At 34.6% G+C, this 17,532-nt stretch overlaps 1 protein-coding gene across 6 annotated transcripts in view; it reads left to right on the top strand.

The window, feature by feature from the left end:
* LOC134529436 (nuclear receptor corepressor 2) overlaps nucleotides 1-17,532 on the top strand; it is a 407,697-nt gene that overhangs the window by 299,091 nt on the left and 91,074 nt on the right. For all 6 annotated transcript variants that reach the window (XM_063363527.1, XM_063363531.1, XM_063363526.1 and 3 more), the window contains 3 exons: nucleotides 12,818-13,111; nucleotides 16,090-16,400; nucleotides 16,490-16,631. In XM_063363527.1, coding sequence (XP_063219597.1) covers nucleotides 12,818-13,111; nucleotides 16,090-16,400; nucleotides 16,490-16,631 — 747 coding nt within the window. The remainder of the gene's footprint in view (nucleotides 1-12,817; nucleotides 13,112-16,089; nucleotides 16,401-16,489; nucleotides 16,632-17,532) is intronic.

Below are 17,532 nucleotides of genomic sequence, written 5' to 3'. Positions count from 1 at the left end.
CACTATAACACACCATCACATTACAACACTCATTTCAAGCTTAGACACTCATTACTTTCAGCAGTCACTCGTGACATGATACTATGTAAGGGTACGCACACAAAGGAAGCAGGTTTCCCGCTAGCGGGCTGCCGGCGCCGATCGGCGCGGAAAGTCGGCGCCGGTGCAGCACACAGAAGACACGTGCAAAAGCAGGTGAACCAGCCAGTCGTGCAGCAGATTTCGTGGGAGAAATATTTCGTCCAGTTCGTCATTCGAAGAAGAATTTATTATTTTGGATAGTTTAACACTAAAAGTTAAAAGAAACAAAACCAATGTGCACCCAATAAACAGGGGCAGATACAGGCATGGTGAATATCATACTTTATTTAAGGATTTGAAGACACATAACGAAAGATTTTTCCAGTATATAAGAATGACGCATGGGACATTTGAGTACATATTAAATAAAGTGGAGCAGCGGTTGACAAAGACATGGTGTAATTGGCACACGCAGCCCATTCTGCCAGAAGAGAGACTAGTTATTACATTAAGGTAAGTTGTATGTGTTGTACATGTTTCCTCTGTGCTGAACTAAACTGCAACAAAACATAATTGATAAGTGTATAATATAGGCTGCAGTGGCTATTTTATATTTTTTTGATATATTCCATGTTATCAACAAGCCTATATTGTCATACATTGCACCAGTAACCATATGCCTGTAGTATTAGTAACCTACAGTTTTTCCTACATACCAATGAAAGCTATGTCGCACAGTAAAATATTAATACCTATTGAAGTTTGTGTTAGTAGCTGTTGACAAAGTATCATACGTAATGTTTTCTTGTGATTGATAAAGCACCGGGGTAGTTGAACGTAGAACCTGCAGGGTGGTTTCTGGGCCAGCAGGAGGTGAACAGTGGCAGGAAAGCTGCGAGTGCTGAGGTGAGGAAAGGTCCTGATGGTATGCAAATTGTTCTACGAGTTCTTGTACCTTACTTCTAAACGATAATTTACGCAAATCCGGTATTTTTCTCACATGAGGGAGTAAACTCTTAAAAAATTGAAGATCTTCATCATCATGTTGCCTTGCTGCTTTTGCTTGAAGGTATTGCAGTTTCTGTTTTTCCAGGTTCAATATAGACTCGTTAAATATTTCTGTAGATCCGCGCTTCCTTTTTCCTGCTGGTGTAAATGGAATCGACGGTGACATTACAGAATGTGTGGCACTACTGTCATCGTAAACTGTTTCTATGCAGTCTTCTTTTGCGAGCTCGACAATATCTACACTGTCTCCTTGCTCGCTTATGGATGTTGTGTCAGAGGCAAGGACCGAAGTTTCGTCTGATTCCACTGGTGATTTAGATGGCATATTCCTCTCCATAGGATCTGTAGATGGAATCTTGCATAGATTTCCTGAGCTCTGTCTTGCGGAAACAATGTCTTTCAGGAAGAGCAGTGACCGAAAATACGGCCACTTAGACACATGGCCAGAACCTGCACCATCCCCTGATCGCGAAGGGGGTATTTTTCCCAGTTCTACTGCAAACTGGTCCCTGAGATATTTCCATTTTTTTCTGGCGGTATTTTCTGTAACAAAAGAAATAACAATCATATTATAGTACATGTTTGACACATATATTTACCAACTGCTACATTTAATTATTTGTTTCAGGTATTTGGCAACTGGAGCCTCTTTCAAATCTCTTTCGTTTTCATTCCGAATGGGAGCATCTACCGTCGGGAAAATCGTTGCAGAGACTGTTACCGTTATATGGGAGGTTCTACAACCAGAACACATGCCAGTGCCAACAAAGCAAATGTTGGAAATTATTGCCGAGGACTATTTCAAGATTTGGAACTTTCCCAACTCGTTTGGTGCAATCGATGGCAAACATGTTCGTGTGTTATGTCCAAAGAATTCTGGTTCAATGTTTTTTAATTACAAAAAGTATTTTTCCGTTGTCCTCCAAGGTGTAGCGGACGCAAATTACAAATTGATAACAATAGACATAGGAGGGTATGGCAAACAAAGTGATGGGGGTACATTTCACGCATCGGACTTACATAAGTTACTGAGCAACGACCAACTTGACATTCCAGAACCCGCATGTCTCCCCGGAACAAACATGAAAGCTCCGTTTGTATTAATTGGAGATGAAGCATACCCTCTTCTCCCTTTCCTATTAAAACCATATGGCGGCAACAATTTAACAATTCAACAGGAATGCTTTAACAAAAGGTTAAGTAGGGCCAGGAAATGTGTTGAATGCACTTTTGGCATACTATATTCAAAATGGAGAATACTATCGAAATGTATCGAAACTGACGTTACTGTTGCAGATAGTGTCATTAAGTGCATATGTATTTTTCATAATACCATTCTCGACAAAGAAGGCTCTGCAAGACACCTCGTTGATATCCAAGCTACTGCTGAAAGACATCAACCAAGGTACGGTGCCGGAAGACCCACAAATGCCGGTAAAACGATCAGAGATTGTTTTACAACATATTTTGCAAACAATCCGTTGGTGTACAACTACTAGATTCAATGGTGCAGACATGTGCATGTACATTTAGGCGTATAAATAATGGGACAGTACTGAATCGTGTCAATTTATGTTTTAACTTGTTGCTGCAAACAAGTCATGTGATTTTGTTTATTGCTAATGTTATATCTTTGTATTACTTGATTACTTAATAGCGAAAATTCATAACATGTTGTTTTCAGTTTGTCCGATATAGACCTATGCCTAATGATCTAGGGACATATGTAAACAATTGGTAATATGTCTGCAAATAGTGAATATAACTAGTTTTGACTTGTTCTGCAATTTTCAGTTAATAATTTGTTTAAAGGGGTTAAGTGCTATAAGATTTAATTACAAAGAGACAGATTTGAAAGATGTCTGAGGATAATATTATTGAATTATCCAACGTTTTAATAGCTCACATGATCCGCATCATTTAGGTTGATAAAATGTAAGTTCATATAACCAGTAATGGAAATGTTTAAAGATAATTAAAATTAATTGTTGTGTTTTATGTATTTTGAACCATTAAAATGGGGGACAAACAAGATAGAATTGTACTTCTGAATTTCAATGTATCACACAAACATTAAGTTATATTTGGACTATTTACTGTACTCTGTGTACAGTAACGTAAAAATTAATAATACTTAGATTGTGAAAATTAAATATTATATTTATTTTATGTGATCACTCGTTAACACTACATCAGGGTTAGGTAATTTGTAAAAATAGTTTCATTAATTTAAACTTACAATGCCAAAAATTCAACAATGCAGTATCGATCCCTTTATTTACAAATCTCCTAGTATAGTGTTTTTATTAACAAATTTTACAAATTATGGCCACCGTCCTGATATTTCGTCGACAAAACAAAATCAATCTATGGAAGGCTTTCAATTAGTTTGTCAATACCAGTTATTCACGTGCGGTTATATCTTGAATACGTAAACTTTAAAATATAGTTGCGTTAACTTACCATCCACATTCATTTCTTGGCTGATCTCTTTCCAGTGTCTCTGCAGAATATTACGATTGGCATGCGATTTATCGCGCTTATCCCAAATTGGACGTCTCTGGAAAACAGCGCTGATAAGTTCTTCGTTATCCATTCTTTTGTAACACGTCCAGCACTTGTGTGTACACAACCTGCGCGGGCAACCAGCGAGCAATAACTAGTCACTCATTCCGGTTAGCAGGTCGGCGCAGGCGTACCCGCGCCGACACGCGTCAATCTGCTTTCATTGTGTGTGGCCCCATTTGACATCGCACGAATTTCCTGAAGCTGGTCCGCGCCGATCGGCGCCGGCAGCCCGCTAGCGGGAAACCTGCTTCCTTTGTGTGCGTACCCTTACTTAAGACGATGGATATTTAATTTCCAGCACACTCATCATAATCAGTTTATAACATTGTCTCCTGCATTCAGCTACCCATTCACTTTCTACACTCACAATACTCAACTCACATTTGATACTCAATCTCAACACTCACATTACTCATTTTCAATACTAATTTTTCAAATTATAAAATGTTTCATTGTATTTGATAACCCAGTGAAACTCTCCATTAGGGTTCTCAAAATTGATACTATATATCAGCACTCATTGGCATTTTAATTCTTATAGCACAATATTTACTTGCATTCTGCTATGTATTATAGTTTGCATTCGGCTAGACCCAATAAGCTTTACATATGCATTCAGGTGTTTACCCACAGAAATAAGTTAGGTTACAGGAAATATGTTGTCATATTTTTAATAAATTCTTTTTTATATTTGCTTCATACATAAACTCACAGTTTATACAAGTCACATATATAAGTTATATCATAATACCTGTATTTATTATATTTGCCTAATACCATCTTTTTAAAATTTTTACCAACTACATTTAGATTAAAATTTCAGAGTGGATTGAACTTTGACTGAATTTGACCATAGTGCAGGTTTGGAATGAGCATAGGCAATCCTAGAACATTTAACTACAAAATATATACTGAAGTAAAAATAAGAGTGAATACAGAGTAAAAATAGTGTAGAGAAACTTTAAAATTGTATAAAAAAAACACCTAAGTCCTTAGAAATATGTTCTTGAAACACACTATCTTATTGGATGAAATTTTTTTCTGTTAAATTTCCTGTTTCAATATTATTTACTACATGATTCTCAAGAATTAAGAGTAAGCAAGATCACTTTCCAAATGGCCCCTTTTGATCCTTTTATAGCCCTCTTGCTAGACTGGATTAATGTTTAATGGACACAATAACTCCTGTAATTTTGCACAAATTTTTCCAGACAAGACATAAAATCTAGAGATGGAAAATCTCTCTTGGGTTTGATAATGGGCAAGGGGGTAGAGAGAAAAAAATTTATTGAAAAAAATAAAAATATCAATAGTACCTTTTATATGAAAATATCACATCGGTTTGTAGTTGTTACATTTTGTAAGAGTAATACATTCTATACCTTTCTTGCTTGTTATGTTTTGTCATATTTTGTTTTTCCAAAATATGTTTTATAAATATTATCTGTTAGTGGTACAAAGTAACACACTTGTTGTTAATTTATGAACGTTGCGTTACCTTTTACAGCTTGAAAATAATATTTGGTAAATATCTGTGAGAAAATATTTATCAAAAAAAAATGACAATAAATGAACAGATAATGCCCTTAAATAATAGTAATCAAACCAACTCGGCGTGTGAGATGGAGTGTTATTTTTTTCCAAATGTTGCAGTTGTTTCTAGTATATCCCAGATGGTTATAGAATATTCCAGATATTTCTAGAATAGCCCTTAAATAATAGTAATCACAAGAAAATTAAATAACCAACTCGACGTGTGAGACTCAGTGTTATTTTTTTTCCAAATGTTATAGTTGTTTCTAGACTATCCCAGTTATTTCTAGAATATCCCAGATGGCTATAAAATACCCCAGACATTTCTAGAATATCACAGAGATTTATAGAATTTCCCAAGTGTTTATTGAATATTTCAGATCTTTGTAGAATGTTCCAGAAGAAATATGAATTTAATCTACCCGTGTCTGTACTGTGCTGAAAGGTATTTTTTATTTCCTTTCCCAAAGATAAATATGCTTATGCATGTATGTCCGCCATATTAACTTTGCTCCAATTTAACCAATTTCAGTAAAATTTCAAAAAAAAAATTTTAGTGTGTATGTACCAAAAGGAAAAATGTATATTTAAGCTTGCGGATATATGTGACAGAAAATTTATGTTTGTGTTGTAAGTTTTTCTTTGTTTTTTTTTTCTCTGTTGTAAGGGTGTCATGGTGAAAAAGGTTTATGGAACATGCAGAAATGTTTTTTGAAACATTTAATAAAGATAGAAGTATAATGAAGCCATTTATGGTGACTTATTTATTTTGACCAATCTAACATTTGTCAGCTTGTGGATTTGATTGTTATTAATTATGTCAAAGGCATTTGCAAACAACAGTACTTTCCTTGTCCCTTAACCACATATTCTGCTGTAACTTGCAAAATATTCATAATATCTAAAATAAATTTAAATTCTGGAAGTTTTCCCTGATTCATAATTTAAGCATAATAAATTTATCTGTGGTTTGAATGGATTTTATTGAAGTTAGTTGAAAAGCACTAGCATCTTAGTTAAGCCCCTAATTACGTTATTTATATTTCTGCCCTCTATATAAAGTGTTTTAATAATGCCCTAATGTAAATATGGTTAGCCCTTTTTGAATTCATTCTAATTAAAAAGTTATTTAGTAAAATTTGTTGACAACTACAAAAACTCAATTGTTTACTAAACAAACTTTTTTTTTTACCACTGCTGCTTGGATGCCTTTTATTTAATTTATGCATAGCTGTACGATGTTCCAAAAAGTCTTGAAATCTTGTAATGTTATTAATGGTTTTTTACAATCTAGTCCTCCGGCTTGCTCTCAATTGATCAGAATTGCACATGCATAAAAAAAAACTCTTGAAGAAATTTGTTGGTTTTCAAGAATAGTTTAAGTTCCTTCCAATCTTACATTTTGAGGTAAAGTCTATTTACTTTCAATATGTTCTTCAATTTATGAATAATGTTTGTCAATTTATTTTTCTCTTTGTCAAACACAGAACATAGCCACCATTTTTCGATGCAGTAACATTTACATTCAGAAAACAAACAAAAACTCACATTAAAACAAAAATTCTCAAACAAATTGGTTAATCACTTGGGCTTGATATTTACGTACAGTTTGACAAAAATCCCGTTATCACTTGCAACGCAAAAGTCAAAGAGACCATTGTCTGCTCAACATGGTCACCGATTTACCAAAAAGGCTCCATTTTGGTCTACGCTGCCGCCTGTGGTCGAAAACTTCTAAATAACTGTCCAAAATAGTGTTGATTTCAATGTGGCTCAGACCACAGGCATGAAATTCTTCTCAAATCTACATATTATGTTAATTTGGTGAATCGCCACCTAACACACCTACTCTCGCAGATGCCCAAATGATGACTGACATGGCAACCTTTCTTACTGAGGAACAACAAAGGGCACTCATGTGATTTAATTTTCAACCAATCACAGAGCAACTTACAAGTTCGTCCAATAACAAAAACACTTTTTGGCAGTGAAAACGGACAATGATCCTTTGCAATTTTGCCCATAAGACGCATCACATCTATTTTCTCCACACAATATTTAAATCTATTTCTCTCTACTGATTATGTTACTGCCAAAACTATTGCATCAAACTGTTTTCAGACTAAGAAACTTAACAAAAAATAGTTAAATCCCATAAAAACTTAAATGAGTAAGCAAAATTAAATAAAAGTATCTTCAAGGGATTTGTTTTCATAAACAAACCATCCTTAATATAAAAACTGTAATTAACTGTAAATTATGTCCATAAAACATATTGCAAATGCACAAATACTTCTCAGAAGGACAAATAGCTGTTATTTACATAATGATAAAAAACCTAAACAAATATTATTTCTGAATGTAAAAACTTCTTTAATAAACTTGTTTAAGTAGGGGTAAGGGCAGTAACCTGGGTTTTTAGAGGTTTTCAACTGATTTTTAAGAATTCTGGGATATTAGATTCTATCAAATATGTGTACAAAATTATGACTTAATATTTTATTAACTAAAGAGTTTACCCATGAAGACTATAATAGAATTTTAAGCGATCATTGCTTATTATTTCTCATTTACTCATGCTTTTTTTAAATAATAGTCACTAAGTTTGGAATACCAAGTTCTGGAGAGATTCTTGGTTTCTGGGTTGTAGCCTCGTCAAAAGCGAAGAATTCACCAACGTTTCCATCAACGTTGTAGTCACTATCATCAGGGTAGCAGTAACCACTGTTAGTAGGCAGCTGTTGCCTTGATGATGGTGACTAAGTTTGAAAATCTTATGAAAATATGTAAGATCTTATCTGTACCATAAACATCAGCAATGTTTTGACAATAATAGTTATAATTGAGGTATCTCTGCAATTTTCTTAAATATCCTGACCTATATTTCTGTAGTATAAAATGTGAATGGAATAATAAAGCTTTACAAAATCACTTGATATTTGTGAATAGTATAATTGTATATAATGGCAAATAAGATTTGTGCAAAAAGTTTATCACTGTACTTTTATATGGTACAATTTTTTATTTTAAATGAAAATGAAAAAGATTTTATGAAATATATTTTGTGTGCATTTCCTGTCACTCGCTATTTCATCCAATCTCCACCACCATATGCCTCTACAAACCATTACTTCAGACAGGGTGTATACCGACCCTGGAAAACCTGGAAAAATCAGGGAAGTTTTGTTTGGTAGGCCTAGGTTGTATTTGGCAATACGTTTTTTGTTTATTGATCAGCTTACATTGACGTAGCATCAAGTGTATCCCCTCCCATTTTTATTTTTGAATGGCAAATAATGAACAGTTCCCACGTCCATTTTCTTTTATTTACCATCGGATTCGGAAGTAGCGTTAAATCACGTGATACAAACTGGTTCAAGCTGGTCTGTTATCCTGCTGATGTACGTACTGCAGCATGTGCTTCCCACATTCGGATTATACCGACAGGTGCATTTAATTTTAAGTATCTATGGATGCCCTCAACGTAAACTGGGCATTTTTGTTAGCTTTGAAAATACATATCACATACACTTTTGGTGAAGATTCGCCATCGTTGCTAGAAATTGGTAGCTGTGGGCTTCATACGGTCCATGGTGCTTTCAAAACTGGAATTTCTGCTACACAATGGGACGTTGTTAGTTTCTTGAGGCACATTTACTATTTATTTAAGCATGTACCTGCAAGGAGGGCAGATTACATTAGAATAACTGGATCAGAGCTTTTTCCCAAGAAATTTTGTGCAATCAGATGGAATACTGCAGTTGCTGAGCATGCCATGAAAACGTTACCCCAACTAAAGAAATTTGTTAGTGAAGTTTCTATTTCATCTGTGTCTTTCAGTGTAGTGAAAAGTGCTCTTGAAGATAATCTTCTAGAAGTAAAATTGACATTCTTCCACTCTTTGGCATCAGAGCTGGATTGTTTCTCACAATGTTCCAAAGTGAAGCACCCATGGCACCTTTTCTCTATGATTCACTGGTAGACATTTTATTAGCTTTGGCAGGAAAGTTTTTGAAACCAGAGGTACTGAAGAGATTTAGAGAGAAACACAATGTATCTCTATTGGATGTAGATAACCAGAAAAATCTATTGACTGCTAACAATATCAAGTTGGGTTATGCAGTACGCCATGCCATCAAGAAAGAGAAAGTACCAGAAAAGTCTGTCCTGTTACTGAAAAATTATGTTAGGACTTGTCTAAAGGTTATGGTAAAAAAAACTTCAAGACAAAAATCCCCTGAAGTACAAACTTACCAAGGGAATTTCCTGCTTATGTCCGTCTGTGGCTTTAAATTCGGGTGTGAGGAAACAGCGTTGTCTTCAAAAAAGGTGGCTATCAGGACAAAAAGCTGATAACATTGAGTGATCATATCAGTTGGTATGTTCCTCGCAAGATTCTGAAGCACTGTTCTCGTCTTTTTCTCGAGAAGACAGGCGCCTTGATCACTTGTGGATGCTCATTCTTAAGGCACATACAGTAGCTGCCAAAACAGGCCTTCTAAAGTTTGTGAGGATGATGTTGGTACTTTCCCATGGAAATGCATCATTGGAAAGAGGATTTTCAGTGAATTCTAATCTGCTGACTGAAAACTTGCAGGAAGAAATACTGATCGCACAAAGACAGATGTACGACTTTGTTCAACGTTCTGGAGGTGTAGAGCATGTTGATACCTATCACCAAGTCCATGTTACAGTATGTAAGAAATGCTAGTTGTAGGCGTAAGGAAGCCCTGCAAACAAAACAAAAAAGAAAAGGAAGCTACAGACAAGAAGAATGCAGAAAAAAGAAGAGTTGAAGAGGAGATCAAGGCATTGCAGTTGAAGAAGGCTCGAGTGTTGGATTTGGCTCGTTCTGAAGCAAGTGCAATAGACGCAAAAGTTGAGTCACTGCGAAATTGATGGGAGCTTCCTTTTACTAATGTTTTTGCAAAAGTAAGTGTGTGAAATATTTGTAGCAGCATGTTTTATTTGCCATCAATTAAGTCACTTTGGCCACGTCTGGAAGAAGGTTTTTTTTTTTACTAATTTAAGTGAGTTGAAATACTTTGAAACTCGTCAATGTACTGTTATGCAGTTTTTTCAGTTTCGTGGAATGTCGTAACTGTGTTAAAGAAAACCTGGAAAAATTCAGTTTTAGACCCGGAAAACCTGGAAAAATCAGGGAATTTCATTTACTAGATCTGGTAGACACCCTGTTCAGACTTAATATTGTTCATGAATAATTACAAGGGAAAACACAAAATTATTTGGTTTTGAAAGTTGTAGTTAAGAAAATGCACTTGTTAGGTTTTCCTTCCTTTCCCCTTTTTACTCAACCACCAACTGCCAAAGCAAAACATCTACAAATAAGTTACAAACAAATTAGGTACTTGTCTAACAACCTGTATTGTAGTAGTATGGATTCACTAGTGACACTGGTATTTTTTTGTTACAAACGTTTCGCATACCATTACGGATATAATGCAGTTATATCACGTACAAATCAGTGTTGCAACAGAAAGTTAAAACACAATTTTTTTATTAAAAAAAAAAATGTGATTGGATTTTGTGATAAAGATAAGGAGAAAAGTCATGTTCCTTTTCCATTTGACTGTTGAATGAAAAGACTGAAAACAGCGGCAGCTACTGCAGGGAAGTCTAAATTCTTATAAAGCACGTAAGAAAAGAAGTTGGTGTTGCCACGTATACAAAAACTAAACCATCATAACTCTTGGCAAATAGTATTGCTTGTCTGCCTGGGAATTTTAACATTGTCCTTGATAAACCACCATGTTCAAGAAAACATACCACTCACAACTTAATTGGTACAATTAAGTTGCACCAATTAAGTGTTGTCTCGTTAAATGAGACCATTGTGTGTGATTAACTAGAGTGACAAAATTGCATCTTGTTTATGTACCTTGCCAAATAAAGATAAATTTTCATTGACTTGGTCACAAAGTATTTGATATTGTCACCATGTTACTTTTTAAGAGAAACAATAGAGTATATTTTGAGTTAAGTGAAATCTCGAGTAGCGAGTTACAACGTATCTTGGATACCTTTTAAGATCTTGCACTAGTAGTTTAACATTACAAATTGTAACATAATATTATTGGCTAAAGCAAAAAGATAAAAGACTCATTAAAATATGTTGGAAAAGTTATGGATTAATAGACAATGTTATTCCTAGTGTCATTTTGAACTTTGAGAGTAGCAACAGCAACTGCATTATAGTTACAGTTGCAGTATCATTAGTAGTGAAATGAAAAACAGTGGAAGCATCAGCTGAATTAATAGTTATAATAAGGAATGAGTTAAAGTGTTACATTAAATGTTTATTTATGTTGGCTGATCAATCAATTGTATTGTGAAGCTGTCCTGTCACCTGTGTTGGGAAGCGGTCCCGTCAGTTGTTTTGGGAAGTGGACCCGTCAGTTGTGTTGGGAAATGGTCCCGTCAGTTGTGTTGGGAAGCGGTCCCATCAGTTGTGTTGGGAAGTGGTCCCGTCACTTGTATTGTGAAGCGGGTCCGTCAGTTGTCTTGTGAAGCTGTTCCATCAGTCATGTTGTACTGTGGAGCAGTCCCATCAGTTGTGCTGTGAAGTTTCTTGTCGGTGGCATTGAAAAACAAGCTGCTCTGCTAGTTCTCCCTCCCACAAGAGAGAGAGAGTATTACAGGCGATTGCAGCTGTGTTTCATAAGTTTTCACTTCATTTTGTGGAGCAGTATTTTTTTTATTACATTTTTCTATCAGACCTGTGCTGTTAATAGTTTAAAATTTACAGACATAATTTGATGCAGTGAGTAGTTAAAAGTAATTTCCATTAAACCATTACTTATTTGCATTTTAAAAATCCTTGAGACAAAATGCCATAATACTTTACTATACAAACATAGTGTCAATTGCATACTTCATGACATGCTTTTGAAAGTTATATTGCAATACAAGCTCTACAATGATTGGCCAAATATTTGGTGATTCTGCAGCTGGCACTCCTGCTTATCTTTGTTTTGTTTGATTTGGTATTGATGCCTCGTCAACACCAAGGTCACATATACAACTGATATAATGCAGGGAAATTGGGGAAGGTACTTGCCCTGGCAAGTAATGACCATCCCAGCATATGCCTGGAGTGATTTCAGGACACCATGGAAAACCAAAATCAGAATGGTTGGACTGGGATTTGAGACCAATGTTTTATTATTGCACTACTGTAGTGCTTTGTGTGTGTCACATTAATGCAGTAAACAACTTAATTTTTACATGATTAAATTATTCAGTGTGAAAGACAACAGATATTGAAGTACCTCCTCAGTCAAGGTTGGTTTCTGTGAATAATAAGTGAATTGGTGTCCTACAAAAATTATTTTATTTTGGGAAAGAAATAATAGATGATGATGAAATAGTTTTAGAACCTTACAATTTTACAGTAGCTATGTTAGTATTTTAAAAATAAATTCTGGTTTCTACTACTTTGTCTTAACGCCCAGTCATTACGTACTTGGATTTATGTTAGTGATGTATTTCTAGAATTTCTTTATGTATTGTATATGTGTGATTTTTATTTACATTCAAATTGTGTAACTTATAATTAAGTTATTTCAAAGATACATAGTATTTAATGCTATTTGCAAGTCTATTACTATTTTAATTTTACTCTTTTTTAATAATATTCACCTTTTTATTATGCCTTCTTTTGTTTCAGATAAAGGTGTTGTCCATCATTGTATTGTATGCAATACCTTACTTGACCAGTTCTTACATTCTCGACGGTTGCCACGTTCGGATGCAGCACAGTATGGTTTATGTGAAGAGCAAGTGACGCCTGGTGCTAGAGTGTGCAACATGTGTCGATGCAAATCACTGAGGAGTCGCTACACACAGTGTCCTTTGCCCACCTGTCCAAATGCCAAAGGAAAAGTTAAAAGACTTCGCCCATTGCCATCAAAGTGGGCAGAGTTACCTGCCAATATTAAAGATCCTATTATTGCAGAGTTTCGTAAGTATTATATTTTTAAGTTAATGGTTTGCTTAGCTTTTTAAATTTCATATGAAATTGCTCCCTAAATATAGCTGTCTGTAGCTGCCAAAACAAGCAATTTTTGTCATGGAAAATATGTTAGGTAATACCACACTGCAAAGTTAGTGATGAAAACAGTAGCACGCAAACTTCAATGCAATGCAGTAACGTTTTAATGCTCTACAAGAAACAGGTAATGAGCGAAGCGCAGATGTTTAGAGTTAGCAATACGCAGTAGCAACTAACAGCCTGGAGAACAGTGTAGTGGATGGTTGGTTGTAGTACATTACAAGTTTGTGTTTGGGTGATTAGCACAGTTTTCATGATTTAGTGATTACTGTGCTGCAATTACAGAGTAGACTAACAATAATGGCATGGCAGAATTTACATTTGCAGGAATGGCTGATATGCCATGGTGTACGGCAAGGCACGAGGCAGTCCACATTTTTAGCAAGGGCACTTCCACAACAGGCATGTACTGAATAGGAAGACCTTCATACAACTTGACCAGCGACTGCCTGAAACTGGGAGTTTCATACTATGAAGGGTGATGTACACCAGAAAGCTGGTTGCTAATGCACATAGCTAACTCTAAACATCCGCACTCGTCACCTGCTTCCCGCCTAGATTTGAACATATGGTGCTGTGATCGTGCATCCTCTCGGCCATTAGTGACACCTGGTTGTATGCAAAATTAAAATTTTTGCAGTACTGTTTGCACCTGTAACTTTGCAGGGTTGCTTTTCCGTACATTTGTTTATTAACAAAAGTTTCTGGTTTTGGCATTCCCTACTACTCATTTCGTTTTCCCCCTTCAATTTCCGATCAGCCTGTATAGAAAAATCCATTAATTGTATTCATGTATACAGTAATTTTTTATTTCTGTATATTTATTTTTGTTCTATCTATGGTGTTCATAATAATATAGATTTCACGTAATAAATACTAGTGCTATTTACCCCAGATTTTTTTTTAATTTTATTGTGCCTTAGCTGTATAGAACAGTGATGTTATTTTCAGTAAGATCCTGTATTTTTTTTTTATAAAAATGTTATGTTTATAGGGTCAAAGCTAACAAGCGTGCCATTGTATTCCCAGAGTTATGAAGTGTTGAAAAATATAGAGATAATGTATAAATAGCTGAATGGCTACATTTTGAGGTTTACATACAGTTGAATTTCTGTCTGTCTCCTGTGATGCACTTTTCAATTACAAATCACCATATGAAATAGTGCACAAATCTATACTAATAATAAAACTATTTGAGGCAAAAAGTCTGTACATTGGACAAATTAAAAAAAAAACTTCTGGAAATGGCTATTTACATTATTTAGAACTCAAAAATATAGTGTTTAAAATTTTTGTCTGTTTGTTTGAACATCAATCAAAAACTACTAGATGAATTTTGATGAACTTTTTTTATTTGAAAGGTCTTTGGCTAACTTAAAAATATATATCTATATAATTACAGAAATCCATCCCTAAGGGGGTGAAAAAAGTGTAAATATAGTTTTAAGATAATTAATTATATCTCTGAAACTAATTAAGCTAATTGAAATATGCTCTGTACCAATAATTAACATACAAAACCATGCTACCAAAAAATCCCAATTTTGCAAAAAACAACCTCTTATGGGTGTAAAATAATAAATAATAACACAGGCTAACAAGAAAAAAAATTTTGGTGCCTAAAATTTTGGAAATAAATTTAGCAATATTTGGGGTGCTGAATCTAAATATGAAATTAGTTCTTTTCTATCACCACTACTTTTAGAGATAAGTATGAAAAAAGAAGTAAAACCGCCTGCTTGACTCAAGCCACTTCGTCACAGAATACTCCAGGATGGGACTACCATACTTCATTTCAACGCTTCAATTAAATTTGATGTCAGTTCGTGAGTTTTATCCATGCAGGATGGATTGACGTTGATAAAAAATGAGTAGAAGAAGTTGTGTCAATTATCCTATGTGTTTTGCTACATATGCGGAGAATACACATTAAAAGATAGAAAGACTGTTAGTGACCTTGTAAAAAGAGCTTATTATGTATACTTTGGTGTTAAGATCGGTGATCAGGATAAATCCTGGGCAATGCAATGAAACGGTTGTATGTTTGTTTTTATAGTAATAAATCATATTCTAATCAAATTAAGATTGAGATAAGAAACTGAATAGTAACAACAATTTTTCCATTTTCGACTGCAATATAAGTAAAAAGACTATCAATTTTTTGTATTTATAAAAGTTGTATGTCTGAAGCTAATCAAGCAAACATGCAAAATCTACCAATTTGTTTTTACGATTTGTCAACTTAGTTTAAGTATTGGACATGATTAGTAAACATACTTTCAGCTACCTTCTCTTATTCAGTGTTCTCCGAAATATCATCTCTTAAGTTGTAACAGGGTTTAATATTATTTAAAAAATAAAAAATTTATGAAATCCATTAAATTGCCAAGATAAGTTTAAACTTAATATAAATATAAGTTTATTGTAATTATTTTGGAATTCACATCTGCTGTAAAAAGAAAAATAAGGATGTGAGTTTTTTTTTTTTTTTTGCTAACAGATATTGCCATATTTACTTTATTATGAATTTTTGCATGGGCATCCATGTGTGGAAAGAGGAGAGGGGTAAGAAATTTGGGGATTGTATTTAAGTAATACTACACAAACTAAGAATCAACTAATACGTTGGATAAGAAATTTCATATCTGTACTGTACATTTCAAATAAAGGTATGAATGTGTCAAATATCCTTAAATAATGGGAGTTATTTGTAATAATTTGAAATTATTTACTTATTTTAAGTATAGCTTTTAACCATAGAAGATGAAATAGGTGCATGGTTAACAATTTTTAAATTGTCTACCATGAGTTATGTTGTCTTTATCTGTAATGATCCCTTAAATTAGCTTATTGTGTGCCTATATAACATGTTTGTTTTCTTTTTTCAGAGATTCCAGAACAACTGACAAGGTGCTGCTCAGCTTGCTTCAGTCGTATCTCCAGACGTATGTTACCTCATGTTCAGAATGATTCCACACATTGGGATGATTCTGATCAAAGTTTACATTCCCAGCAGCTGCAGAGGTGGAGTGAAGAAGAGATTGAAGCAGCAAAAGTTGCCTTCAAGGAATTTGGAACTAATTGGAGTAAAGTTTCTGAACATTTGGGGGGCACTAAAACTCACCACCAGTGCAAAAATTTCTATTTCAATTATCGCAAAAAACTAGGGCTGGATATGTTGGTGCAAGAATTTAATAAGGTATGATTTGAGTATAAAAACCCTTATGTTTTGTTGTTGTGTAATGTTAAAAACAGATAATTAGTTGTTTTTTTTTTTTTTTTTCCCAGAACCACTTGGGAGAAGAAAGAAAACCCACTTTAACAGATGAAGAGGAGTCTGGTTCAAGCACTTCTTCGTGTGATGAAATGAATGTTGTCCCGATGAATAGTGATACAGATAGTGCTGCTTCTCCAAGCAATGCTCGAACAGGTATTTCTTGAACTTGGGCATGAATTTCTGTTTCAGCAAACTTTTAGTGTGTCACCTTTTCCAATGATTGGAGTGTATGTGGTACATTGTACATACATGCTATGGTTTTGGTATAGCATAAGATGATATAAATCTTTGGTGAGGAAAATCAGAGGTTAAATTTTCAAAACATTTATTTTCCATACTTTTAAATCAGCACAGTGGTTGAGTGGTTAGAACACTCACCTCCCACCAAGGCCAACAGGGTAGAATTCCCGGTGGAGTCAAATCCATTGAGAAACGTGGCGAACATTACCGTGACCTGTGGGTTTTCTTGGGGTACTCCGGTTTCCCCCACCAAATAGTCCAGGCTCCATACCATCTCATCTCACCTCACGCATTCTTCAGGCTGCCGGGAATGACAGGTCTGTCCCTCACATAGGGCAGCCGGCTCCTATGAGTGTCAGCCCCTGCCTCAGGCGGGAAACTACAAGTCGATTTTCATTTCATATTTTTTAGATTATTTTAAAATATTCCAAAATATTGGTTTTACATTTAATTATAAAAATGTTTCTGTTCAAATATCTATTACAAAACTAACAACTTATATTTTAATTTAAAAATTTTTTTTTGTGGAAGAAGGATTTATATGAAGTTGTTAGTTGTTGTTTGAGTGACAGTCCATGGCAAGATTTTAACATAATCAAAATAGGGTGTGGACCCCTTCCAAATTTTCTCACTGGAGTATATTGGAGGTAATTTTTATTTTTTGTGTAGTTAAAAATTATTTTTAATTTCTAGACATGGTCTGTTTTGTTACATTGGTACTCTCTCCTACTATACATTTTGTTAAAGGTATTGTTTTGTATAGGTTCACAACCTCTGCAGTGGCTTTACCTCTGCAGTAATAAGTTAGCTTAAG

This window comes from Bacillus rossius, chromosome 2, assembly GCF_032445375.1.
Source record: "Bacillus rossius redtenbacheri isolate Brsri chromosome 2, Brsri_v3, whole genome shotgun sequence".
Taxonomy (NCBI): Eukaryota; Metazoa; Arthropoda; class Insecta; order Phasmatodea; family Bacillidae; genus Bacillus; species Bacillus rossius.
Note: the sequence above shows the minus strand (reverse complement) of the source record. Positions and strands in the feature narration are given on the sequence as shown.